The following is a 19,376-nucleotide window of genomic DNA, read 5'->3' as shown; positions in this document are numbered from 1 at the left end:
GGTAGTGCATGCGCCCTCGTGCTCGCAATATCTGCTGCCAAGGGGGTATGTGATACGCTGAAAACGCTGCTCGAGTTCCGTTCGCCAACAGAAGAGACGTAAAGGGGCTATCGTTGTATATAGAGACGAAAGGGTGAACGAGAGAAAAGACAGAAAAGGGGAGCCACACGGTCGTAAAATCTCAGTATCGCTTCGTGGGGCGCTCGTGCACGATTCGCTGTAATCGCTATGATTACCATAGTTTTCATGAGGTATGTTTATTTCTGTCTCTCTTCACCTGAAAATCATTGATGTAGTTAGACAGCTTTTTCAGTAATTTTTTCACGGTTTGTGATTACATATAAAAATTCTTCGAAAAGTTCGATATTACTAACGGAAATATTTACTAACGGAAACCGCTGCGATAGAATATTACTTGTTGTATACGTGTCTTCAATTCTTTTATTTATTTCCTTAGTGTTATAGAGATGCTTTTCATTGCACGACGGTCGATCATGTGACGTTCTGCGCGTGTTAAAAATGTGAAAAAGCAAGTTAACGAATGGCATAAAAACCAATATTTGTCTAAATAAACGCGTGTTATCGTAATCTGAATTCTTGACCAAGATGTACGACAAGATTTCAAGATGTATTAGCCAGTTGCTATTGTTTCACTGCAGGTTCTAATGCGAAAGTAAACAATGCTTCGATGACGTGTCACATTAAACGTTCTCCTTTTACGAGTTGTATCATTTGAATCTTGTATCACAGTGAATCTTTCGAACATCACAGTTATTCATATATTCCGCTAATTAAAATTTTTTCCTTTTCCCCCTCTATCTTCTTCGTACCAAGTTATTACACCATTTTCTATCCTCCTCTATATGTTTTAACGAATATTGAGTTGTTCATATTTAGAATTGAACGTATTGTAATTTTCTATTTTTCGAGCAAAGATTGTTTTCCTTGCAAGCGAGCGTCACAGAATGTTTCAAGCTCATAAATGAATTGACATTTTTTGCCCTATTCACGTAATATATCGTCGTGGAAAGTTCTGGACTAAGAAACGTTCATGTTTATACTTATCTAATAACAAGGAGAATTATTGTTCAAATCAACTAGACTCTACAAAACTTTCGGTTGAAAATAGTTTTTACGAACTTCATGATCACCGCTATCTATTTACGTGTAATGATTCATCTTCAACGGCAATGAATAGAATTGACGATTTCTGCTTCATTGTGCATCAATGAAAAACTGGCGTAACGTAAGAAAATGGACGAGATGATTGAAAGATTCTTTATTTTGATTTCAGAAGGCAACTACAATAAAAGTTTAAGGAGACACGTGGACCATGCCAGGTTAAGGGGCGAAGTGGTGACCTAAAACTCATCCTTGGTTCTGACCCTCGATGCTTACGCTACGACTGGTGTCGACTCATTTCTTGAAGCAGCCATAGGCAGTGCCCTTCGCCTTACAGAAAGGGCTCGATGCGATGTGCCGTGATAGGGACATGAACCCAAAACTAGTCAAATTAAACGATCTCTTTTTAACATCATATTGGTTGCCAACATCGATTTAAAGTTGCTCGAAGATTTCGTGCGAGTGTCGACGAAGGACTTTTCTTCGCCGGTCCCTTCTCCTTCGAAAGTTTTCATATTCACCCGTCCTTCTAATTTTCATTATTCGCTTACCCCACACATTGTTCCTTACCCTCTGTTTAACGAATCTCTTCCGTGCGGAACTGAAAATTCGTGACTTGCTGTAAACGTCAACGTCATTATCAACATCGGCACAACATCACTATCAACGTCAACGCCACCGTCAACGTTCACGCCATCGTCAACATCGAAAAATCAAGCTGTCACGGAGAATAAACATAAAATACATCGAACAAAAAGATTTCATAACGAAATAAACAAGGTGATACGCAAAGTTTATTAAAGAAAGCTTCATCGAATAAAATACTTTACTCTTCCGCTAGCTATCATTTCGCAGTCAAAAGAATAATATGCAAGATAATTTCGAAAGTACTTTCTTACCAGGTATAACATATCCACTCGGGAAATCGACTGCGAAGGAGAGCAAATAACCAAAAAGTGTAACTCGAAGTAGTATCCAGGCTGAACTCCATCTACTTCAACCTGTGGAGGGTCGCGAGGGAGTGTATTGTGAGTTTGCAGTTTTTAACAATTTCTATAGTAAATTTCGGTAAACGTGCAACGACAGACGATTCGTCATTGATACTATCCGATACACGATCTCAGATAGAGCAATCGTTGTCGTCCTGATGTACATTAAAGAAGCGCATAGCATAAAAAGTTTATCGATCAACCTACTCTTGAGAGATTGAATATCGCAAAGTCCATTGTTCGATCGGTATCGAATTCTCATCGACACAGGCATATTGTCTTCTGTCTAGATTTATCGTGAAACGCAACTTTGCAGTAGACGTTGAAGAGTTAAAAATTACACAGTTGCTAGTTCAACGCCATAAAAGTATACTTTATTCGTTTGATATTGGTAAACTAGCTTAATAGAGACAAACAAAAATTGTCAATTTAATCAGTGCGGCGGCGGTGGCGGCGGTTCGCGTTGTAGACAAAGTGGGATGAGACGTCCTCAGCAAGATCATCACCATCTCCACAGCAACCACCACCACCATCATCATCATCATCATAATCATCATTACTATCACCAGCAACATCACCACCATCATCATGGATCTTCGTCGAGTCCTACACGATCTCGACAAGTTCACGACAAGGTAATTTCCTTTAAGTACGTTTCACGTTTTTCAAATGTCAATAATTTATACTGAAATTCAATTATTTCCAAGGACGAATCCCGTTTAGCGAAAGTGAAACGCGTTCTGACAGTATCGTTATTAAGACGTAACGCAGGATCTACGAGGGTCTTTGGTACTCGACTAGATTCGATCGAGCCATACCTCGACACCGGTGTGCCTTTTGTGGTGCACCGATTGTGTAATTATATCGAAGCTCATGGATTCCAAAGCGCCGCGGTGTTCCGTCTGTCCGGTGGAAGCCCAAGACTGGCAGAAAGATTGAGGGCCGCGTTTGAGAGAAGAGGAGATGCTGACTTAGAAACAGCAGCCTGTCCCCCGACTGCGGCAACGCTTCTTCGCCAGTATCTAAAAGAATTACCACAACCTGTTGTACCATCAACCCTTGTAGCTAGGCTATTGTCCATTCATGCCCGTAAGCATCTGTTACTTTAATTACTCTAGCACGCTGCCTTTTTTCTTTTCCACTTCTTTTTATGTAACATGTTCATTTGAAAAGAAAAAATCATAAACCATTTGTTCACAGAAAATTATGCTAACGATCATGACTGTTGGATTAATTTAACGAAAGAGCTACTGTCAACTCTGCCAACCTCCCACTATCGTTTGCTTGGTTACTTGGCTCTTTATCTAAGCAAGTACGAAGCTAAACATGGACGTAGTGCCGGCGTTTGCGGAGTGTTCGCCCCTGTAATTCTACCTCATGTTCCACCTGCTACCACCCTTCTTCGTGATATCTTAGCCGAAGCATCTGTGCTTTTTCCAGATTGGTAAGTTGCATATATATACACCTTTTTTCTTACCTTTTTCAAGTGCATGCATTTGCTGTAAGATGTAGTCATGTTAAATTGGTCAAATGAAAACCTGTTAAACCTGTTAAATAAATATCGCGATATCCAACTTTGTGGCTCAATGCCAGATTTGAACTATATAGGCCATATGATTATTGACCATAAATGTGCATAAACCGCATTATCGTGATTCAACAGTTATATTTTTAATTAATTCTGACCAATAAAAAGAAAAAGATAAAGACAAGATAAGTTTAAAATACACGTAATTTTAACTATAAGAGAAGCAATTATAAATCGCGTTATTATCAGTGTTATCTCATAAAGAAATCCAATCGGTAGGCTTGCAATTACATGTTAGCACGTCTTAAAACTCTTGGCTCGTGTTCGCTCACGTGTATAGCTCAACTTCCTACGGTTCTACGTACAAATAGGTATGCTATTTACATTAAGTCACTTTATGTTCTCAAAATACCATTAAGTTCCTTGTATTTTGTAAACTTATTTTTATTACATATATTCGATATCATCGTTATCGCAAATTATGCTCGCTTCCTATTAAAGCATACGTATCGATCCTTGATCTTGATGGAATAATTCAATACCGACGAATGTTCTTGAAAACGCAGTCGATACTTCCTTCTGTCTTATACTTATTTTTCGATTAACGTTCAAGGTATACGCCACGTGCTCTTGCATATCAATATCACAGGCATGCGTTTTAGATCGATTTTAGCATTTTCAGCTGTAACTATAAAGAGAGGAAACGTCGCAAAAATTTTTTCGGCTAGCATTTTTTTCTTTTCTCACATTAAATACGTAATAAAATATCGGGTGTTTTCGATCAATATGACTGCATTATTTCAGTAATGCCTCCTCGTATTAATACCTTCGTATGATAGATACGTATAATGCAACGTATCGTCTCTGTTTTCTTATGGTTTGGTCAGTGATATCGTTGATATATATCGTATGACAAAGAGATAAAGTACGATTAAAATTCGAGATATATATATGTATGTATAATAAATATAATACATATATGTATATATATATGTATATATATATACATATATTGTATTATATTTAATAATGAGTAATTTATTAATGTAAGTACTTTCATCTTTTACGCAAGAAGAAAAAAATAAAACAGTAACAAGGCTTATTTACATACATATAACGACGAGTTTGTTACATTTACATGCAAGTCAAAAGAAATATTTTTATTTCAGACTCGAAAACTTAAAAATTTCTTTAATCTTTTGTCTCTTTCTCTGTCAAATTCAAACATTAATTGCAAATATATACATAAATTTTGCCTTATTTTATATGTACGAAACATCCTTAACATTGGATTTAGTGTATTCTATGTCATTTCATAGCATGGAAACTTTACCCAGATATTTTAGCTAAAATTATTTTAACTTTACCACTAAAGTGCGTAGTTCCTCAATTTAGCCTGAAGAGATCGTCCAGTCACGCGGTTCATGTTATTCAACCAACAATGTACTGTTTAGTACGACAAAAAATACGAAGAAGAACCTGTTTTTTATGCGTATCGAAATAAACGCTTAAACTCGTTAATAGTCATCGACTCGTATGAAACTGCGGCAAATAACATTTTTGCTATTTTTTCGTAAAGTTGTAGAGCATGATTTTGCATAAGTCATCAAATCAAAGGACAGGTTACGATAAAAAATTCTTAACTGTTATCTTCGATAATTGCTAAAAATTATAGACAGAGAAATCATCAAGTTTTCTCTTGGAAAACAGGATTACAATAAATCCTATATTAATTTTTATCAACCTTGAAATCCAAGATTCGTCGGCTGCTCCCACTCGTCCCGAAGGAAGACAAATTTCATCGATAAACGAAAATTGGCTACTTTACAAAGAATTGAATTTTTACGTAGAAGAATCGAAAACATGCTTTTCGTCTAGGATACTACGGACATCTTAGTTTTGTCTATCCTAAGTAAAAATTATTATTGACTGATTCAAAGATGCCTGAATCAATCATATGCGTTTATAAGCTCTAAAGTAATCGTGAATCACGAGTCATTGTGTTTTATAATCGATGCGTTTGCAACATATGTATATCATGCAGTCTAGTCGTTCGAGGCACTGATCCAACAATGACGTAATCCTCCTTAATAAGTTTCGTCCATCTTAAACACTATCATAACCATGCACAAATACATACGTAGAATCGTTACGTAGTTACGTGTTATGTATCCGTAGTTGAAGGAAGAGCCGTTTGGCACAAGCCGGTTTCAGCAAGAAACACGCCTACCAACGAAAATAGTTCAGAAATCGAGATCCCTCTACACGAAAGTTGGCAAAGTATATATGTATTTAGCATACAAATGGAATCGTTCATACACACGCAGTTTAGCTTTACCTTCGATCTTTCGGCTATTTTCGTAAATAAGTAAACGACAAGTTTTCAAAAGAGAATGTTGACTGACAAACGTTATCGAACGAGTTTACCTAAAAATCGTTGGTATTCTATTACTAGTGATTTTACGATGTAGCTCCGTGCTAAATGTACATACATCGTCGACCAAAAATAATGTTTCGTTGACGTCAAGGTGTCAAACATGCGGTCACAGATATCCATGTTACATTTGTTATAGATCGTCATTTAATACAATTTCATACTAACGAAGAAAATGATTTTAATCTTATTTCATTTCGATAGAGGCGGTTATATTATTGCACGTATGGAAGAAAGAATTGGAACTAATTCATGAATTATCTGTCATAAATTATAAATCATCGTAGGGATCGACGAAGTCATCGTTAGGAGCATCGTTGGAACCACTGGGTATCGAGCTATTATCGCTGTCATGTAAATTACAAAGTCTCATTTATTAGATAAAAGTATTTTATATTGTCTTAAAAGAGTAGGATTCGTATCGAAACTATACTCATAAGTTAATCACGATATTGCCAGTGACAACAAGCTCCAAACCGGTTTCGGAGGGTTTGTTTCTTCCGGTGCAGCATAGGAAAGCAGACACCGTAGTGGCTTCTGTGTAGTTTAGCATGTGAAGCATTGCAACAGAGCTATGGAGTTTGGGTGAAATTCCTATGTTAATTATGGTCAATTTTACGAACGCGTAACCAGTGCCAACAAACATGAGTCAACGGGAATATGGATAGAGAAAGAGTTTCCATTCGATCGATTCTCGAGGCTGTCACGTGTATTACATGTATATTCGCTGTATATACACTCACGGTTGATAGACAGTAAGTAGTAACGCTCGGGAAGTCGCGTGCGTCACGCTCGTCACGCGCAAAGACGAACTACAAGATCGGTGTCAGTTGAAGGAACAGAATATAGAGAAGAGTCGATCGGCAACAGCCGCAGTCTAATTTCTGACTTGTTCGAAACTTTCATTTGGTCAACGCGTACCTTCAAATCGGAAGCAACGTACAACGCGCAACGCACGCGTTTGTGAACGTGAAATCGTCCGTGAATCCAACTAATTTCTTCCTCGAAAATTCTAGGTTCTGTGTTTAGACTCACGACTTCTAAACGTGTACTTTCATACGAATCAGCAGACATATATCTTGACTAATTATGCGGGAATTAAGTGTTGTCTGTTCGTTGTGAAGGACAGTAGTTCTTTGGAACTTTCGATCGAAAAGTGTTCGCATTTCTTGCGTACGAGTCGACTGAGAACGCTCTCTCGTCTAGTTCTACAAGCAGACGACTATAAATGTTCCATCGAATCACTGAGAGACTTGTGTTCGCGCCGGTGGTCCGCCATTGGAAAAGAAAGTTGGTGTTCGTGATTACATGAATAACTTCTACTGCAAAAGGGATACGCGTACAGTAAGTTTATTGCACGCATCACCAACATAACAAATGCAAATAAAGGGTCGATTCCTTTCCCGTTTTCCGTATTTATCGACGATTCCTCTTCTTATATTTTCATGTTCATACTTCTTTCAAACGGAAATTCTTTTCTAAAAATACAGATAGACGAGTCGCAATTGGTCAATTCCAAGTATTGCAAAAATACAACAAGGCTAAGAAGTTGATCCATTTAATGTGACAAATTATACAACTTAATCATGCATGATATTAACGTAAGAGGTAATTCGATTTAAGAAAGAAGTCTGAAAATAGGAATATACGATGTGTTGTTATGTAATGTCAGCGCGATACGAGATCTCGCGGTTTTATTAAAATCTGCTAAAAAAGCATCCATAAAAATGCAACTTTTCTTTGCCTTCATGGTAAACATGTACTATGAAGGATATTAATTATTTCTGAGGACACGAGGATGTATTTCTTACGTACTTCGTTGCTAAATAATCCTTGCATTACTGCAAGTTTTTTAATCGATCCCTTTTAACGGATATGCCGACAATTTGTTACTTACGATTAATCGATAAAACAGTTCACCCTGATTTAAAATACATAGCTTAAGAGGAAGCAGTTCCTTACATTAGAATTCTAGTAAAAATGTTTTCTCTTTTTAATTTAATTGTTAGCCTGTTCTCACTTTTTATCTTGTATAACTTTATTCGTTCGCCACTAGGATATGTGCACACAATATAAAATATCATTTGGGACGATTATAAACGTCGATGTACCTTGAATGTGCTTTTCTGTACCTGTGGAGAAAATAACGTCGTTACATTGTCAAATATGAATGTGTTTCCATGGGACAGCGAGAAAAATCTCACCAGGAAAGCACAATAAAACGCGTACTGACGTGACCTACCTCGTGGTTGGCGTTCTCAAAGGCATTTCTCTCTAACGCTGATCGATCACAGTCCACCGTACCTTTTTTCTCTTGTTGAAAGAACGACTCGACTCACTCAAGTATGTAACTTTTCAATTTCCCAACGATGCATTGGGTGCTGCCAGACGAGTCGAATCTAAACAAAGATATGAAATTTCGTAGCATGGTATTTTTTTTATTTGCATCTTAATATTTTAGAATTTAAATTAAAAAAAATTATGTTTCATTTGATTTATAAAACTTTTGTATATCTATTTTTACTATAGTTTTTAATACCACTTATTTAGTATCTACATATTAATTTTTTAAACGTTATGTAAAGGTATTACGAGCTTCCCTCTTACTCTTACTCTTTCTTTCAATACACTCTTACTTTTAATTATCTTACGTTTCGATTATTTCATTCAACATGGTTAATTTTTTGTACATTCTGATCGAGGCGGTCCTCACTGGCGTGGCAATGGAATTTTCCAATCCCTCGCGTATTACGAAGGATAAAGCAGCGTGTGTAAAAATAGGAATGTTACAATGTGTATAACAAGATTGAGGACTTTGATTTCGTAAAGCACATTTTACTTCTCACTGCATTAGGTCTATTTTTGTTTCTAATATAAGTTTTGGTTTAGTAGTATCGTTCTCGTGAAAAAGAAATACATTAGCGCAAGAACCGGTGACTCACTTGCAATTTCCTCATCTTTTTTCATTATTATTATTATTATTACTATTCTTACTACTACTGCTAGCAGTACTACTACTACTACTACTACTACTACTACTACTACTACTACTACTACTACTACTACTATTACTATTACTATTACTACTACTACTACTACTATTACTACTACTACTACTACTACTACTACTACTACTACTATTACTACTACTACTATTACTACTACTACTACTAAAATATCTTTAATAATATCATAACATAAAATCTTGACTTAGTCCTTTTACTTATTGTATTTATAGAATTTTGATTTATATAGAGTATTTTTCGGATTCCTTTATCAATCATACTTCACTAGAATAAAAGGAACAGCACTTTAATAGGAGCATTTAACTCTAATGATGGGTTTGTTTTCAGCATCCGAGATAACGTGGTGAACGGCGTGATCTCTGCAAGTGATTGTAAGATTTGCAAGGATACAAAGGACGAACCAAAAGATTTTGAAGGAGCGTCGTTGCTTTGCGCGCTGAAACCGCGTAAGCGTAAAGAACGTCACGAATCCTGTTGTCAAGAACGAAAACTGATAAGGTACGATAAACAAATGGAGAAAGAAAATGCTTTAACGAAGTTATAAAGATTATATATAAGACCAGTTTGACTTCTCCTATTCTCTTTCAACGAATCGAACACTTTTAGAAGTAGTAGCGAGGAGCGTGTTCTTGAAAGTCCCGCTGAAACCACGGACACGATTAGACGTGTGAGCAGTCACGAAGATTTTAACAGTGAAAAACATTTGCATATTTTATCTCAGCTCGGACAAGACATGGGTCATGGTGTGGTGAGTTTTTTCCAATATGCAAGTAATGTTTATTACTTTTGAATTCAGCTTTACACATGTAAGGTACTTTATTTACAGAGATGCGGAAGTCTTCCCTTACATGAAAGAACAAATGTTTCACCTGTGTCCAAAAAAACTCCACCAACTTCGTCACCGTGCGAGACAGCTTTAGAAACAGAAAAATTTGAATGCGATGCCGAGAAATTGAGAAGCAGCGAACGCTTCAGTCGAAGTATTACTCCGAGAGGACGAAGGCAGGCTCGACGAAGGAGGGTGCATAAAGTTACAGACGCAGAGAATTCTAGTAAGGTAAAATTTCTATTTGTTCTTTACATGTGACATGTAACAAAACAGAATCTATAGAATTTGTATTAAATTGAAACAAAAATTCTTTCGTTAGGAAAACGAAGAAGAAACCGATAATATTTATGTCTCATCGAATCCTAATAGTTGCAATGGATCTCCAGCACAAAGTTTTTTGGAAATGTTGAGCAGTGGACCGAGCCGATCGCCATCACCGGCTCGTCCTCCAACAGTTAGTCATGAAGATTTAAATAATCCCAGCCTAACTAACTGGACTTTTCAACGACAAGAAAATGTAAACAAAACTAGGATAAGCTCAATTATATTCAATGACAATATTACATATCAATCTAATATTTGTAGGACGAAGCTGCCGATGCACGAGTAGAAGCTATGCTTTCTCCAAGAAATTCTTTATTACTACCTAGACGTTTTTATTCTGAAAATGAAATGCAACCTAATGCTCCGAATATCGCAGAACTTGGTTTAAAAAATTTAACCAAGTATATAAATGGCTTGAAAAAAAAGATAAAGAAATACGAAGACGAATTTGAAGAAAATTTTGGTTATCGTCCAAGTCATTCTGATAAGATGAGCAACAAGGACATCAAACGATTGTGTACAGAATTAAGTAAATTGCGAAAGGAGCATAAGTTATTAAAGGAAGATCCGGTGAGCGCGTTATTAGCTAATGCAAATAACAAAACAAGAACAACAACTAACGGTAGTCCGACAAACAACAATAACAGCCAAGAAAAATCTAGAACAGTTTCGATGGAAGAGATGATAAAAGAAATAGAAAAAAAACTAAGTGAAAAGAGATTGAAATATAATAGACCCGAAAATATGGAAGAACTAACTTATGAACAATTAATAGATGAAAAAACTGCTGTTCAAAAAGCTTTGCTTCATATTGAGAATACTTTTGGGAGACCAGTTTCTAAAGAAGATAGAGCTGTCGTGCGATCTTTATATGATAAATACAGAACTTTAAAAAGATTACTTATTAGAGCAGGCGTGGTAAGCGACATATTTTATAAATCTAATAATAATCCTAATTATATATATAATTGTATGTATGTACATATAAATTATCTTTAAACTTTCTTTCTGTTTTTCTTACAGAGCAAAAATAAAGATAGCATTTCAGAGTTGGCTACTATTTTGGAACATGAAGCAATGGATTTTACATCATCTAATTTACCTAACAATCCATCTGATACAGAGAGGAGAGCTAGCGAACCTGATATGTCACATAGAGGTATTTTGGATTGTATAGATTCAGTAGATCAATTACCAACTGATAGTGACAGTCAGCACAGCAGTAGCGAAGGAAGTCGTAGTAACAACGAAAGTCTTCACGCACTTCCACAGTAAGTTTTTAGTATATATAATTCACTAATATCTATTTCCTAGAAAGGTATTAACAACTACTTAATTTGATATTAGAGAGGAATTATTGGTACAACAGAAATTAACTAGAGAAGAGAAAAAGCGTCTGCGACGTGCTTTAAAAGAATTAGAAGCACAATTCGAAGCTCGTGCCGGCCGTAGAATGCAAAGAGAAGATCGTGGCCCGCAAGTCACAACCGTTTACGAATCATATAAGCAGGCTAAAGCAAAGCTTCGACTGATCGATGCTCTAGTAGCTAAAAATGCTTGACGCAGTATTTAATGAATATCTTGAAATTTACATACATCTAACAATAAAGAAAACTTCAAACATTATAAAACATCCGAAATATATGCAGTGGTTATTATAAAACCGAAATTTCATACAACATTCATAAAAAATGCTATTGTGCAACAGGAGGCAACAAAAAACATCTATCCAAAATGAAGGATATTAAAACAAGACACTAGTATATATGTCTGATAATTTGAATTTATCCAAAAATCAAAATATTTTAAGAGAACAATGGAGAGGCTGTCTCTGGCTGTAATACTTTGACTTCGTATGTATTGATTATAATTGGCCAACAATCTATTTTAAATCAAATTATCAAACCGATATAAGAACATGTATGCAAAACTCTATTCTCAACTACTCATATACTGAAATCTCAGTTATTGAAATCAGTATATTGATAAATTAATTTACCTTTAATTCTGATAAAAATGTTTATTGCGTGTAATATGATATTTGTACGAAATATTTTCAACGACAATTTCAATTATTCTAATTAACTAGATTGTTTTGATAAGACTCTTGTTATTTTAATGACTCAGTGAAGTGCATATTATAAAACGATATCATACGATAATAAATAATAAAATTAGTACCAGGTTAGTATTCTGAACTCTAAACACTAATAGTTAGAAAGTAACAGTGGCTACCGCGTTATAAACAATCTGTCGATTTGCATTCAATTTCCTTCAAATACTCAACGTCAGATTCAATAAAGTAAGGAAATGCTTATTGCATGGTTATTGTAAACTGCCAATTTATACGAATAAGTACATCACATAAAAAAATATTAAAGAAAAACATGCCACTGACCTGCTCCATTTTACATATTTCTACTAGTGTTATTTAAAATTTTGTCACATTTTAATAGAAATTTTAAAAAATTTACTTCTTCCTATTTTATATTATTTGCATATACACGTATATTGCATCATATTTTTCCATGTTTGTGCATTTCTTTATGTTTGATTAAATGTTGAGTATGTAAAAAAACAAAGACATAAAGAAATGAATTATTGCTTGAAAAATTATTATATGTACGTATCTTGCTATATATCAATGGATGCTAACATGCAAAAGTAAACTACAAAAGAAGTATTAAGGACGAACAGTGACAAATTATGAAAATAATTTCATAATTGAAACGAATTTAACGAATACATTGTATGTTGACTTCTTTTTTTAGTAGGCATTATATATTTACATACGTCTTTGTACTCTATCGATTAATAATATTATTGCCATTTTCAAATTACTATTTTTAACAAATTTATATCTTTTTTTATATTACATGACATAGGATATCACCTTCTTTAAAAGCTAATACATCAATTGAATGAAAATAGAAAGAACAGATATTTAGATTCTAGATTATACATTATTTAAACTAAAATTGATATTTATTTCATTAGTCGAAGATTATCATCATATTGAATGTTGAGAGTAAAGAACGGATCTGTGGGGTTATTTGTAATGTAAGTACCTTGTAAGAAATATCACATGTTATAATTGTAGAGTACTATAAACTGTTACAGTCTTATAGCTGTATTAAACATATTCATTAAAACCTCGTTAATTTTTCCGTTTTATATTTGTGCAAGTAAAATTTTAAGGCAATTATTCTGAAATATAATGCAGGTATGACGTATATAAACAGTAGCCTTAAAATTCAACTTGATAAAGCGTCTTAAACGAAGGTGCTAAAGTTTCAGTTTTAATCTTATCAAACAAAAGAAATGCTTTGCGAATTTTAGCAACATGGAAGTGCGCCGAAGGGGTTCGCGTTTTTAATATTATGATTTTGCAGCAAACAAGAATTACAGAGCTTAACTAGTACTTATGTATTAAGAACTAAAAAATAAAACAATGTAGGAAATATTCTATAAATTATTATATATTTATACATATATGTATATGATTTTAAATCTTGACTAAAATCAACCGATGTTCAAATTTTTAAATTGATTATAAAAAATTGCTGGAATATATGCGTAGTTTCAATTGGTTCCTTGCAACATATTTTGGTTTAATCTATGTTTTTTTGTTACAAACAAACTTATGGCGGCCCCAATTCTTTAGCGCTAATCCATTTCGCACACTCGTATGAAGAATCTGATTTCTTTGAATATATTAATATTGCATTGATCCAGTCGACATTTGTTATAAAATTTACCCGCTGAATTAAAATATGCGGAATTAATGGAACAGAAAAAGATTTTTTAGACCAAAGCATTTTTTAGTCTGTGATATAATATGAGAGATATATTATTTATGTTAATATGGGAGAGTGTGTGTGAGAAGGACTTCATTTTTTTTGAGGAAACGATTTCTTGACGTGAGGAAATGTTTTCGGTCATCTCCTTCGTAGAAGGTAATCGAGATTGATGATCTGTTTAAAAGATCGTAAAATAAAAGTAGTAATTTAAGTAACGTTACATTCTTTTATACGAAAAAAAGAAAAGAATGAGAAAGAGCGACTGAAGTAGAAAAATCAAAAGTGAAAAATCCGAATAATTTAATTTAATTTAATAAAACTTACAATTTTTTGTATTTTTTAATAATCCAACAAAACTATATTTTAACGATTAATTTCCTTTCACACGATTTTAAGATTTATTATTGTATTTACGAATATATTTGCAGAAATAGGCTCATTATATTTTATTAGTCTTTTAAAAAGACTAATTTTATATTAAACATCATAGATATCATAAGATATTCAATCAATTTTGGATGTGTATTAATTTTTATGATAAAAGTAAAAAAAAGATACTGCTTCAGGAGTAAAATAACATTTTCTATTAACGTTTTCTGAAATAGATCTCGTACATAAAGTACAAGAGACATATCTGTTGATGTGTGATTTTGTATAATCGCTTACAAGATAAATATTATTGCCACTATTAGATTGAAATTTCGTTTACGAAAAATATAAATTGCTTTTTTATTTCATAAAAATAATTCGCTCTTGATGATGTATTTAAATATTAAAGGTAAAAATAAAAAATAAATAAACAACAATTTTAATTATTCTGCAGCGTTTGAAAATATGAAATTGTGTATATACGTATAAACGGTATGTATAGATGAAAAGCAAGGGCGTATATCAATATACGAAACTAAACAAATCTATTAGTCGTTATAACAAGTAGCATGTAGAATTGAATAAAAGAAAAATATGATCTGCTAAAAATATTGTTTTTGTTATACTGAATAACCTTAACAAAATCCTTGATATTTCTTTTATAGTGCATATTTTATATTTTAATATTTAGATTAATAATCTTCTAAGCATTATAGTGATAAGAAACAAATCTCTTATCGGGACCACACAATTGCTTACTTAAGAAAAAATATTACAAATTTTATTTGCATTATACTTTATATGTGTTTATCATGTTTTATCAAATTTCAGACCACTTTTTGTGACAATACTACATAAAAAATAGTTTCAATTAATATCATGTAACAAATTTGTTAATAATTTCAGCTTACGTGATAAATATGATCCACATTGTATTGTTACCATGATGTTAGTTTCAATTGCTTCTGAAATGTTTGAATTTGCCGTAAGAGACCAGCTAGACGAAGAGAAATAGGTTCCCTTGCGACAGCACTATTTCCCCTTTTGTGAAAAAGTCTTTGCTGAAAATTTGATCCATTTGATCCATTAGATTTAGTTGATGTAAATGGCATAGCTGCATACAATTTATCTGATCCCAGTGGAATTTCAGTTGATATACAAACGTAACTGTTCTTTTTTTGTAATAATTTCATTTGATGTTTTAATGACATCACCTAGGATTAAAAACATCAAAACATTTTTTATAAATATTGGTATTGTGTATAAGCTGTAAAATATCACGATTTAGTCTAAGTATAAATAAAAAATCTGCAAAATAATCTTACCTCTTTATACAAGTTAACAACAGCATTTATCTCATCTTCTTTAATGCTTAATTCTTTTTCTAAATGTAGTATTTCTTCTTCTAAATCTTTATCACTGTATTTTTTTGCTTTTGCTTGTAATCTTTCATATTTTCTATAGTGTGTGTACATATGTTAAGAAATATTAGATTAATATAGATTATTGAGTTTTACTTTATCATTGGTTGACTTAACTTACGTGTTCATTTCCTCGAACTGATCATGAAGGTTAATGAGAACTTCCCTTATTCCTTTAGAATCTTGAGAATGATTAACTGTTGAGGTATTAGAAATGTGTTTATCACAAATATTGCCCTGTAATGTGTTCTAGATTAATATTTTTAAACAATCTATTCATCTAGATAACTTTACCTGATATATTTTGGATTGCATTTCTGGGTTTTCCATCTTTGTGTTTACATTTTGTTGGGAAGCAAATAATTTCAACATTTTATTGTCTGTTACATGTAGTATTGTATTCAGTGTATTCAATTGATTCTCTGATCTAGTATCCTGTAAATAACAAGAAATATTTTTATGTTCTGAAATGAAAGATGAACATTTCCAATGATATTACATTTAATATTGTCTACTAAGCAAACCTTTTTCTTATGAAAATTCCCATATTTATTTACACTGCCATTAATTCCTTTTTGTAAATTCTGATATTGCTCAATATTTGATTTCAAATTTACATTTAAATTACTTATTCCTTTCCTATCATATTTTAAAAACATATTTTCATTTTCTAATAAATGATCACCTTTACTCATAAACAAATTTTCTTTCTGTATATGTATATTATTCATTTGGGAATTTATATGAGACAGTTTACTCTGTTGATTGTTTATCTGTTCTACAAGAACAGATGCAGGTTTCATACCTCTGCTAATTTTACGAATAAGAAGAGGTGTCACTCCTGTTGCAGCAATTTGCCTTGTTTTCATAATGCTCAAAACCTTTTGAATAAAGAAAGATTGTAACAATAAGCATAGCTTACTTTTATATCTAATAACATACTTGCTGTATATTTAAACCTAAATTATGACTTGGGGTTACAGAAGTACCCACTACAAAGGGTATATTTTGAAAGTTAAATCTACCGAAATATGAACGATTGGCTCTCTTTAATTTAGAAGCTAAAGTTGGCATTTCATAATTATGAGTAACTATTGGGTCGCAATATGATGCTTGTATAATTGCATGTTGACACTGATGCGAATTGTACTCTTCCATGGTACATGCAGGACTGGTTGAAATTTTCAAATTATTACTTAGATCATTATTAATTGTAATCCTTCCTCTGAAAATAGAAGTTAATATTATATTTGATATTATATAATATCATTGCTATAACCACTACCATGAGTCCTTACACTGTTTTCTGATCAGTTTGATGTTGCTTTTGAGAATAATTTTTGGGACAATCTACATTAACATCACTAACATTTTGATAATTATTATCTTCATATTTTGGTTTTATGGATATGTTTTGTTGTTTATTCATAGCTGAAGATGTTAATATGTTAATATAGTTCATGTGATGTTCAAGTTTTGAATGTTTACTAGGAATAGCAGATGTGCTACCACTCTTTGCTGCTGCATTATGATAAATTTCCACTACATCATTAGATGTTTGTTGAGACTTGAATGTATGACGATTACTTACACTATCTAAAATATACATAAAAATCAATATGAAGTTTTCAAATGAACATCTTTATATGATACTTTTTTGTTTTCGTTTTTTTGTATCCTTTCTTCCTAAAAAAATTGTATCTCTTGTAGTTACAGTACTCCGTGAATTAGAACAGTGTATTTTTTTTCTTCGTCTTTTAATCTTCAATGGAACAATGTCATCTAGCTTACATAAGGAGCCTTTCTTGCTTGATAATGCTGAAGAAATAGCTTTTTCTTTTTTTTCGTTTTTTGTAGAGACTTTACTTTTATCCACGGATCCATCTTTAACATTACCAGAAATATTTAGTTTAATATCATCTTTTGCAGAAAATGATTCTTGAAGTAAATAGCTATTTTGATTATCCAGATTTAATTGTTCAAAAGATTTGGTTAAAGTTTCATTATTTCCTATTAATTCTGTAGAATATTCTGTTAGATGCTTTTGATATGGGAATTGCCAATTGTAATTGTGTTCTTCACACTGCTAATAAGATTTTTATGAATATAGTTATGAAGAACAACTTCATTTAGAATGCATATCAAATATATTCATAACTTAAACACAATATACATACTGCCATGTTATCTTTCTGAGTTGGTAGTAACGATCTTGATTCTGTGTTCTGTGAAATAGCATAACTTTGAAGTGTAATCGAAGATAATTCAGTTTCTGTTCCTTTCTGTTTATTTAAGTTCTTTTGTTTTTCTTTTTCTTCTTCTTTCTTCTGCAGATTATTTTCTGATAAAATATTGGCTAAATTTGAAGTTGTGAAAGGTTTATCTTTGTGGATCTTATCATCTATAACATAGAGAATGCATTTGAATTTATTTTTTTATAGTTCACAATAATAAAAGAATATACAGTGAAAAAAAATATTTTGTTGCATTTTATTGCATCATTTTCATTTAAAAACATACATAGCGTATCAGAATACTTTTCCAAGGAATTATTACAATTCACTTGTCTGGAAACTATAGTTTCATCATTACTAGAAGTCTTTATTTTACAATTTTGCCAATTTGGATCACACAAAGTCTTTTTAGTTTCTTGTATTTTTGGCATATCATGATATAACATTTTCATATATTTCATATGAGATTTTAACGAATCACATCTTTCTTTCGTAGAATAGAACCATTGTTTTACATTTTTCACGTCTAAATGAATAAAACTCAACATAATTAAACTAAATTATTTCTATTACTGTAGTGTAAATATAACATATAGATTAATACAAGTTATTTTGATATATTTAAATCACGTATGCAAAATATATAATTACCAGTGTAATATTTTTTCTTGTAATTAACATCCATATTCTGTTTTTAGTTAATAAATATACATAGTTTAATTACCAAACAACCATCATTAGTAAGATTAATAATAAAAGTTTTTTGATGGATAAAAGAAATTTGTAAAAGAAATCTATAAAAAATTCAAAGAATAAGAACTCACAGGTTACGTTTTTATTGTTTATCGATTACATTTTTACTTATATATCTTTTGTTTCCAACATGTTCTTCTTTCATTAAAAGAAAATCGTCTAAGGGAAAATTTTAGTTTTTAGTCAGCTTCTTACAAAAGCTCGTAAAATATTTAAACATGTATTACCCGTTCTAATATTAACTTTCATTTAACTTTTCAAACATTTTAAAAATTACATTTATTATTCCAATGTTATTATTAACTAAAGCATTTGATTTTTGTTAAATGTACCAAATTGTAAAAATATTAAATTGTTTTAAAAGTTGCCTATAGATTTCTTAATATTAAATGAAAATCAAATTTATTTCTAGACAAGTAGAATGCAAAAATGTTTGCAATAAATGTAAATAAAAATCATACTTCTTAATTATAAGACTATGTAAGTGCTACAACAATCTAAAAATACTCAGAAATAATTAAATTCAAAGATAAGTTTAAAATGAAAA

General features: G+C 32.3%; 2 protein-coding genes across 8 annotated transcripts; one reads left to right on the top strand and one right to left on the bottom strand.

Annotated features, from left to right (window-relative positions):
* Positions 1–25: 25 nt before the first annotated feature.
* On the top strand, positions 26–14,293 carry LOC117209452 (protein FAM13B). The gene is made up of 13 exons (XM_033451521.1): positions 26–251; positions 1,295–1,902; positions 2,025–2,150; positions 2,549–2,746; positions 2,819–3,200; positions 3,312–3,555; positions 9,427–9,597; positions 9,706–9,847; positions 9,926–10,156; positions 10,248–10,445; positions 10,514–11,170; positions 11,276–11,523; positions 11,600–14,293. Exons 4-13 carry the CDS (start codon positions 2,591–2,593, stop codon positions 11,811–11,813), a joined length of 2,643 nt encoding a protein of 880 aa, XP_033307412.1. The 5' UTR covers positions 26–251; positions 1,295–1,902; positions 2,025–2,150; positions 2,549–2,590; the 3' UTR covers positions 11,814–14,293.
* LOC117209453 lies at positions 7,616–19,058 on the bottom strand. Of its 7 annotated transcripts, XM_033451523.1 has the most exons (14): positions 18,901–19,058; positions 18,728–18,764; positions 18,363–18,602; positions 18,020–18,243; positions 17,496–17,928; positions 17,141–17,438; positions 16,785–17,067; positions 16,367–16,723; positions 16,137–16,277; positions 15,964–16,091; positions 15,747–15,879; positions 15,333–15,635; positions 8,316–8,472; positions 7,616–8,205 (listed from the first exon to the last, which is right to left on the bottom strand). In XM_033451523.1, the coding sequence occupies exons 2-12, from the start codon at positions 18,759–18,761 to the stop codon at positions 15,360–15,362; spliced, it is 2,547 nt and encodes an 848-aa protein (XP_033307414.1). In that variant the 5' UTR covers positions 18,762–18,764; positions 18,901–19,058; the 3' UTR covers positions 7,616–8,205; positions 8,316–8,472; positions 15,333–15,359. The 7 variants fall into 7 exon arrangements, with proteins under 7 accessions (XP_033307414.1, XP_033307419.1, XP_033307417.1 ...); XM_033451528.1 differs by lacking the exon at positions 18,728–18,764 and having other exon boundaries at positions 18,901–19,057; XM_033451526.1 differs by lacking the exon at positions 18,901–19,058 and having other exon boundaries at positions 17,496–17,925; positions 18,728–18,843.
* Between the last annotated feature and the right edge of the window lie 318 nt (positions 19,059–19,376).

The sequence above is a fragment of the Bombus bifarius genome, unplaced genomic scaffold (genome assembly GCF_011952205.1).
Source record: "Bombus bifarius isolate JDL3187 unplaced genomic scaffold, Bbif_JDL3187 scf7180000008176, whole genome shotgun sequence".
Taxonomy (NCBI): domain Eukaryota; kingdom Metazoa; phylum Arthropoda; class Insecta; order Hymenoptera; family Apidae; genus Bombus; species Bombus bifarius.
This window is presented reverse-complemented; position numbering and strand designations above follow the sequence as displayed.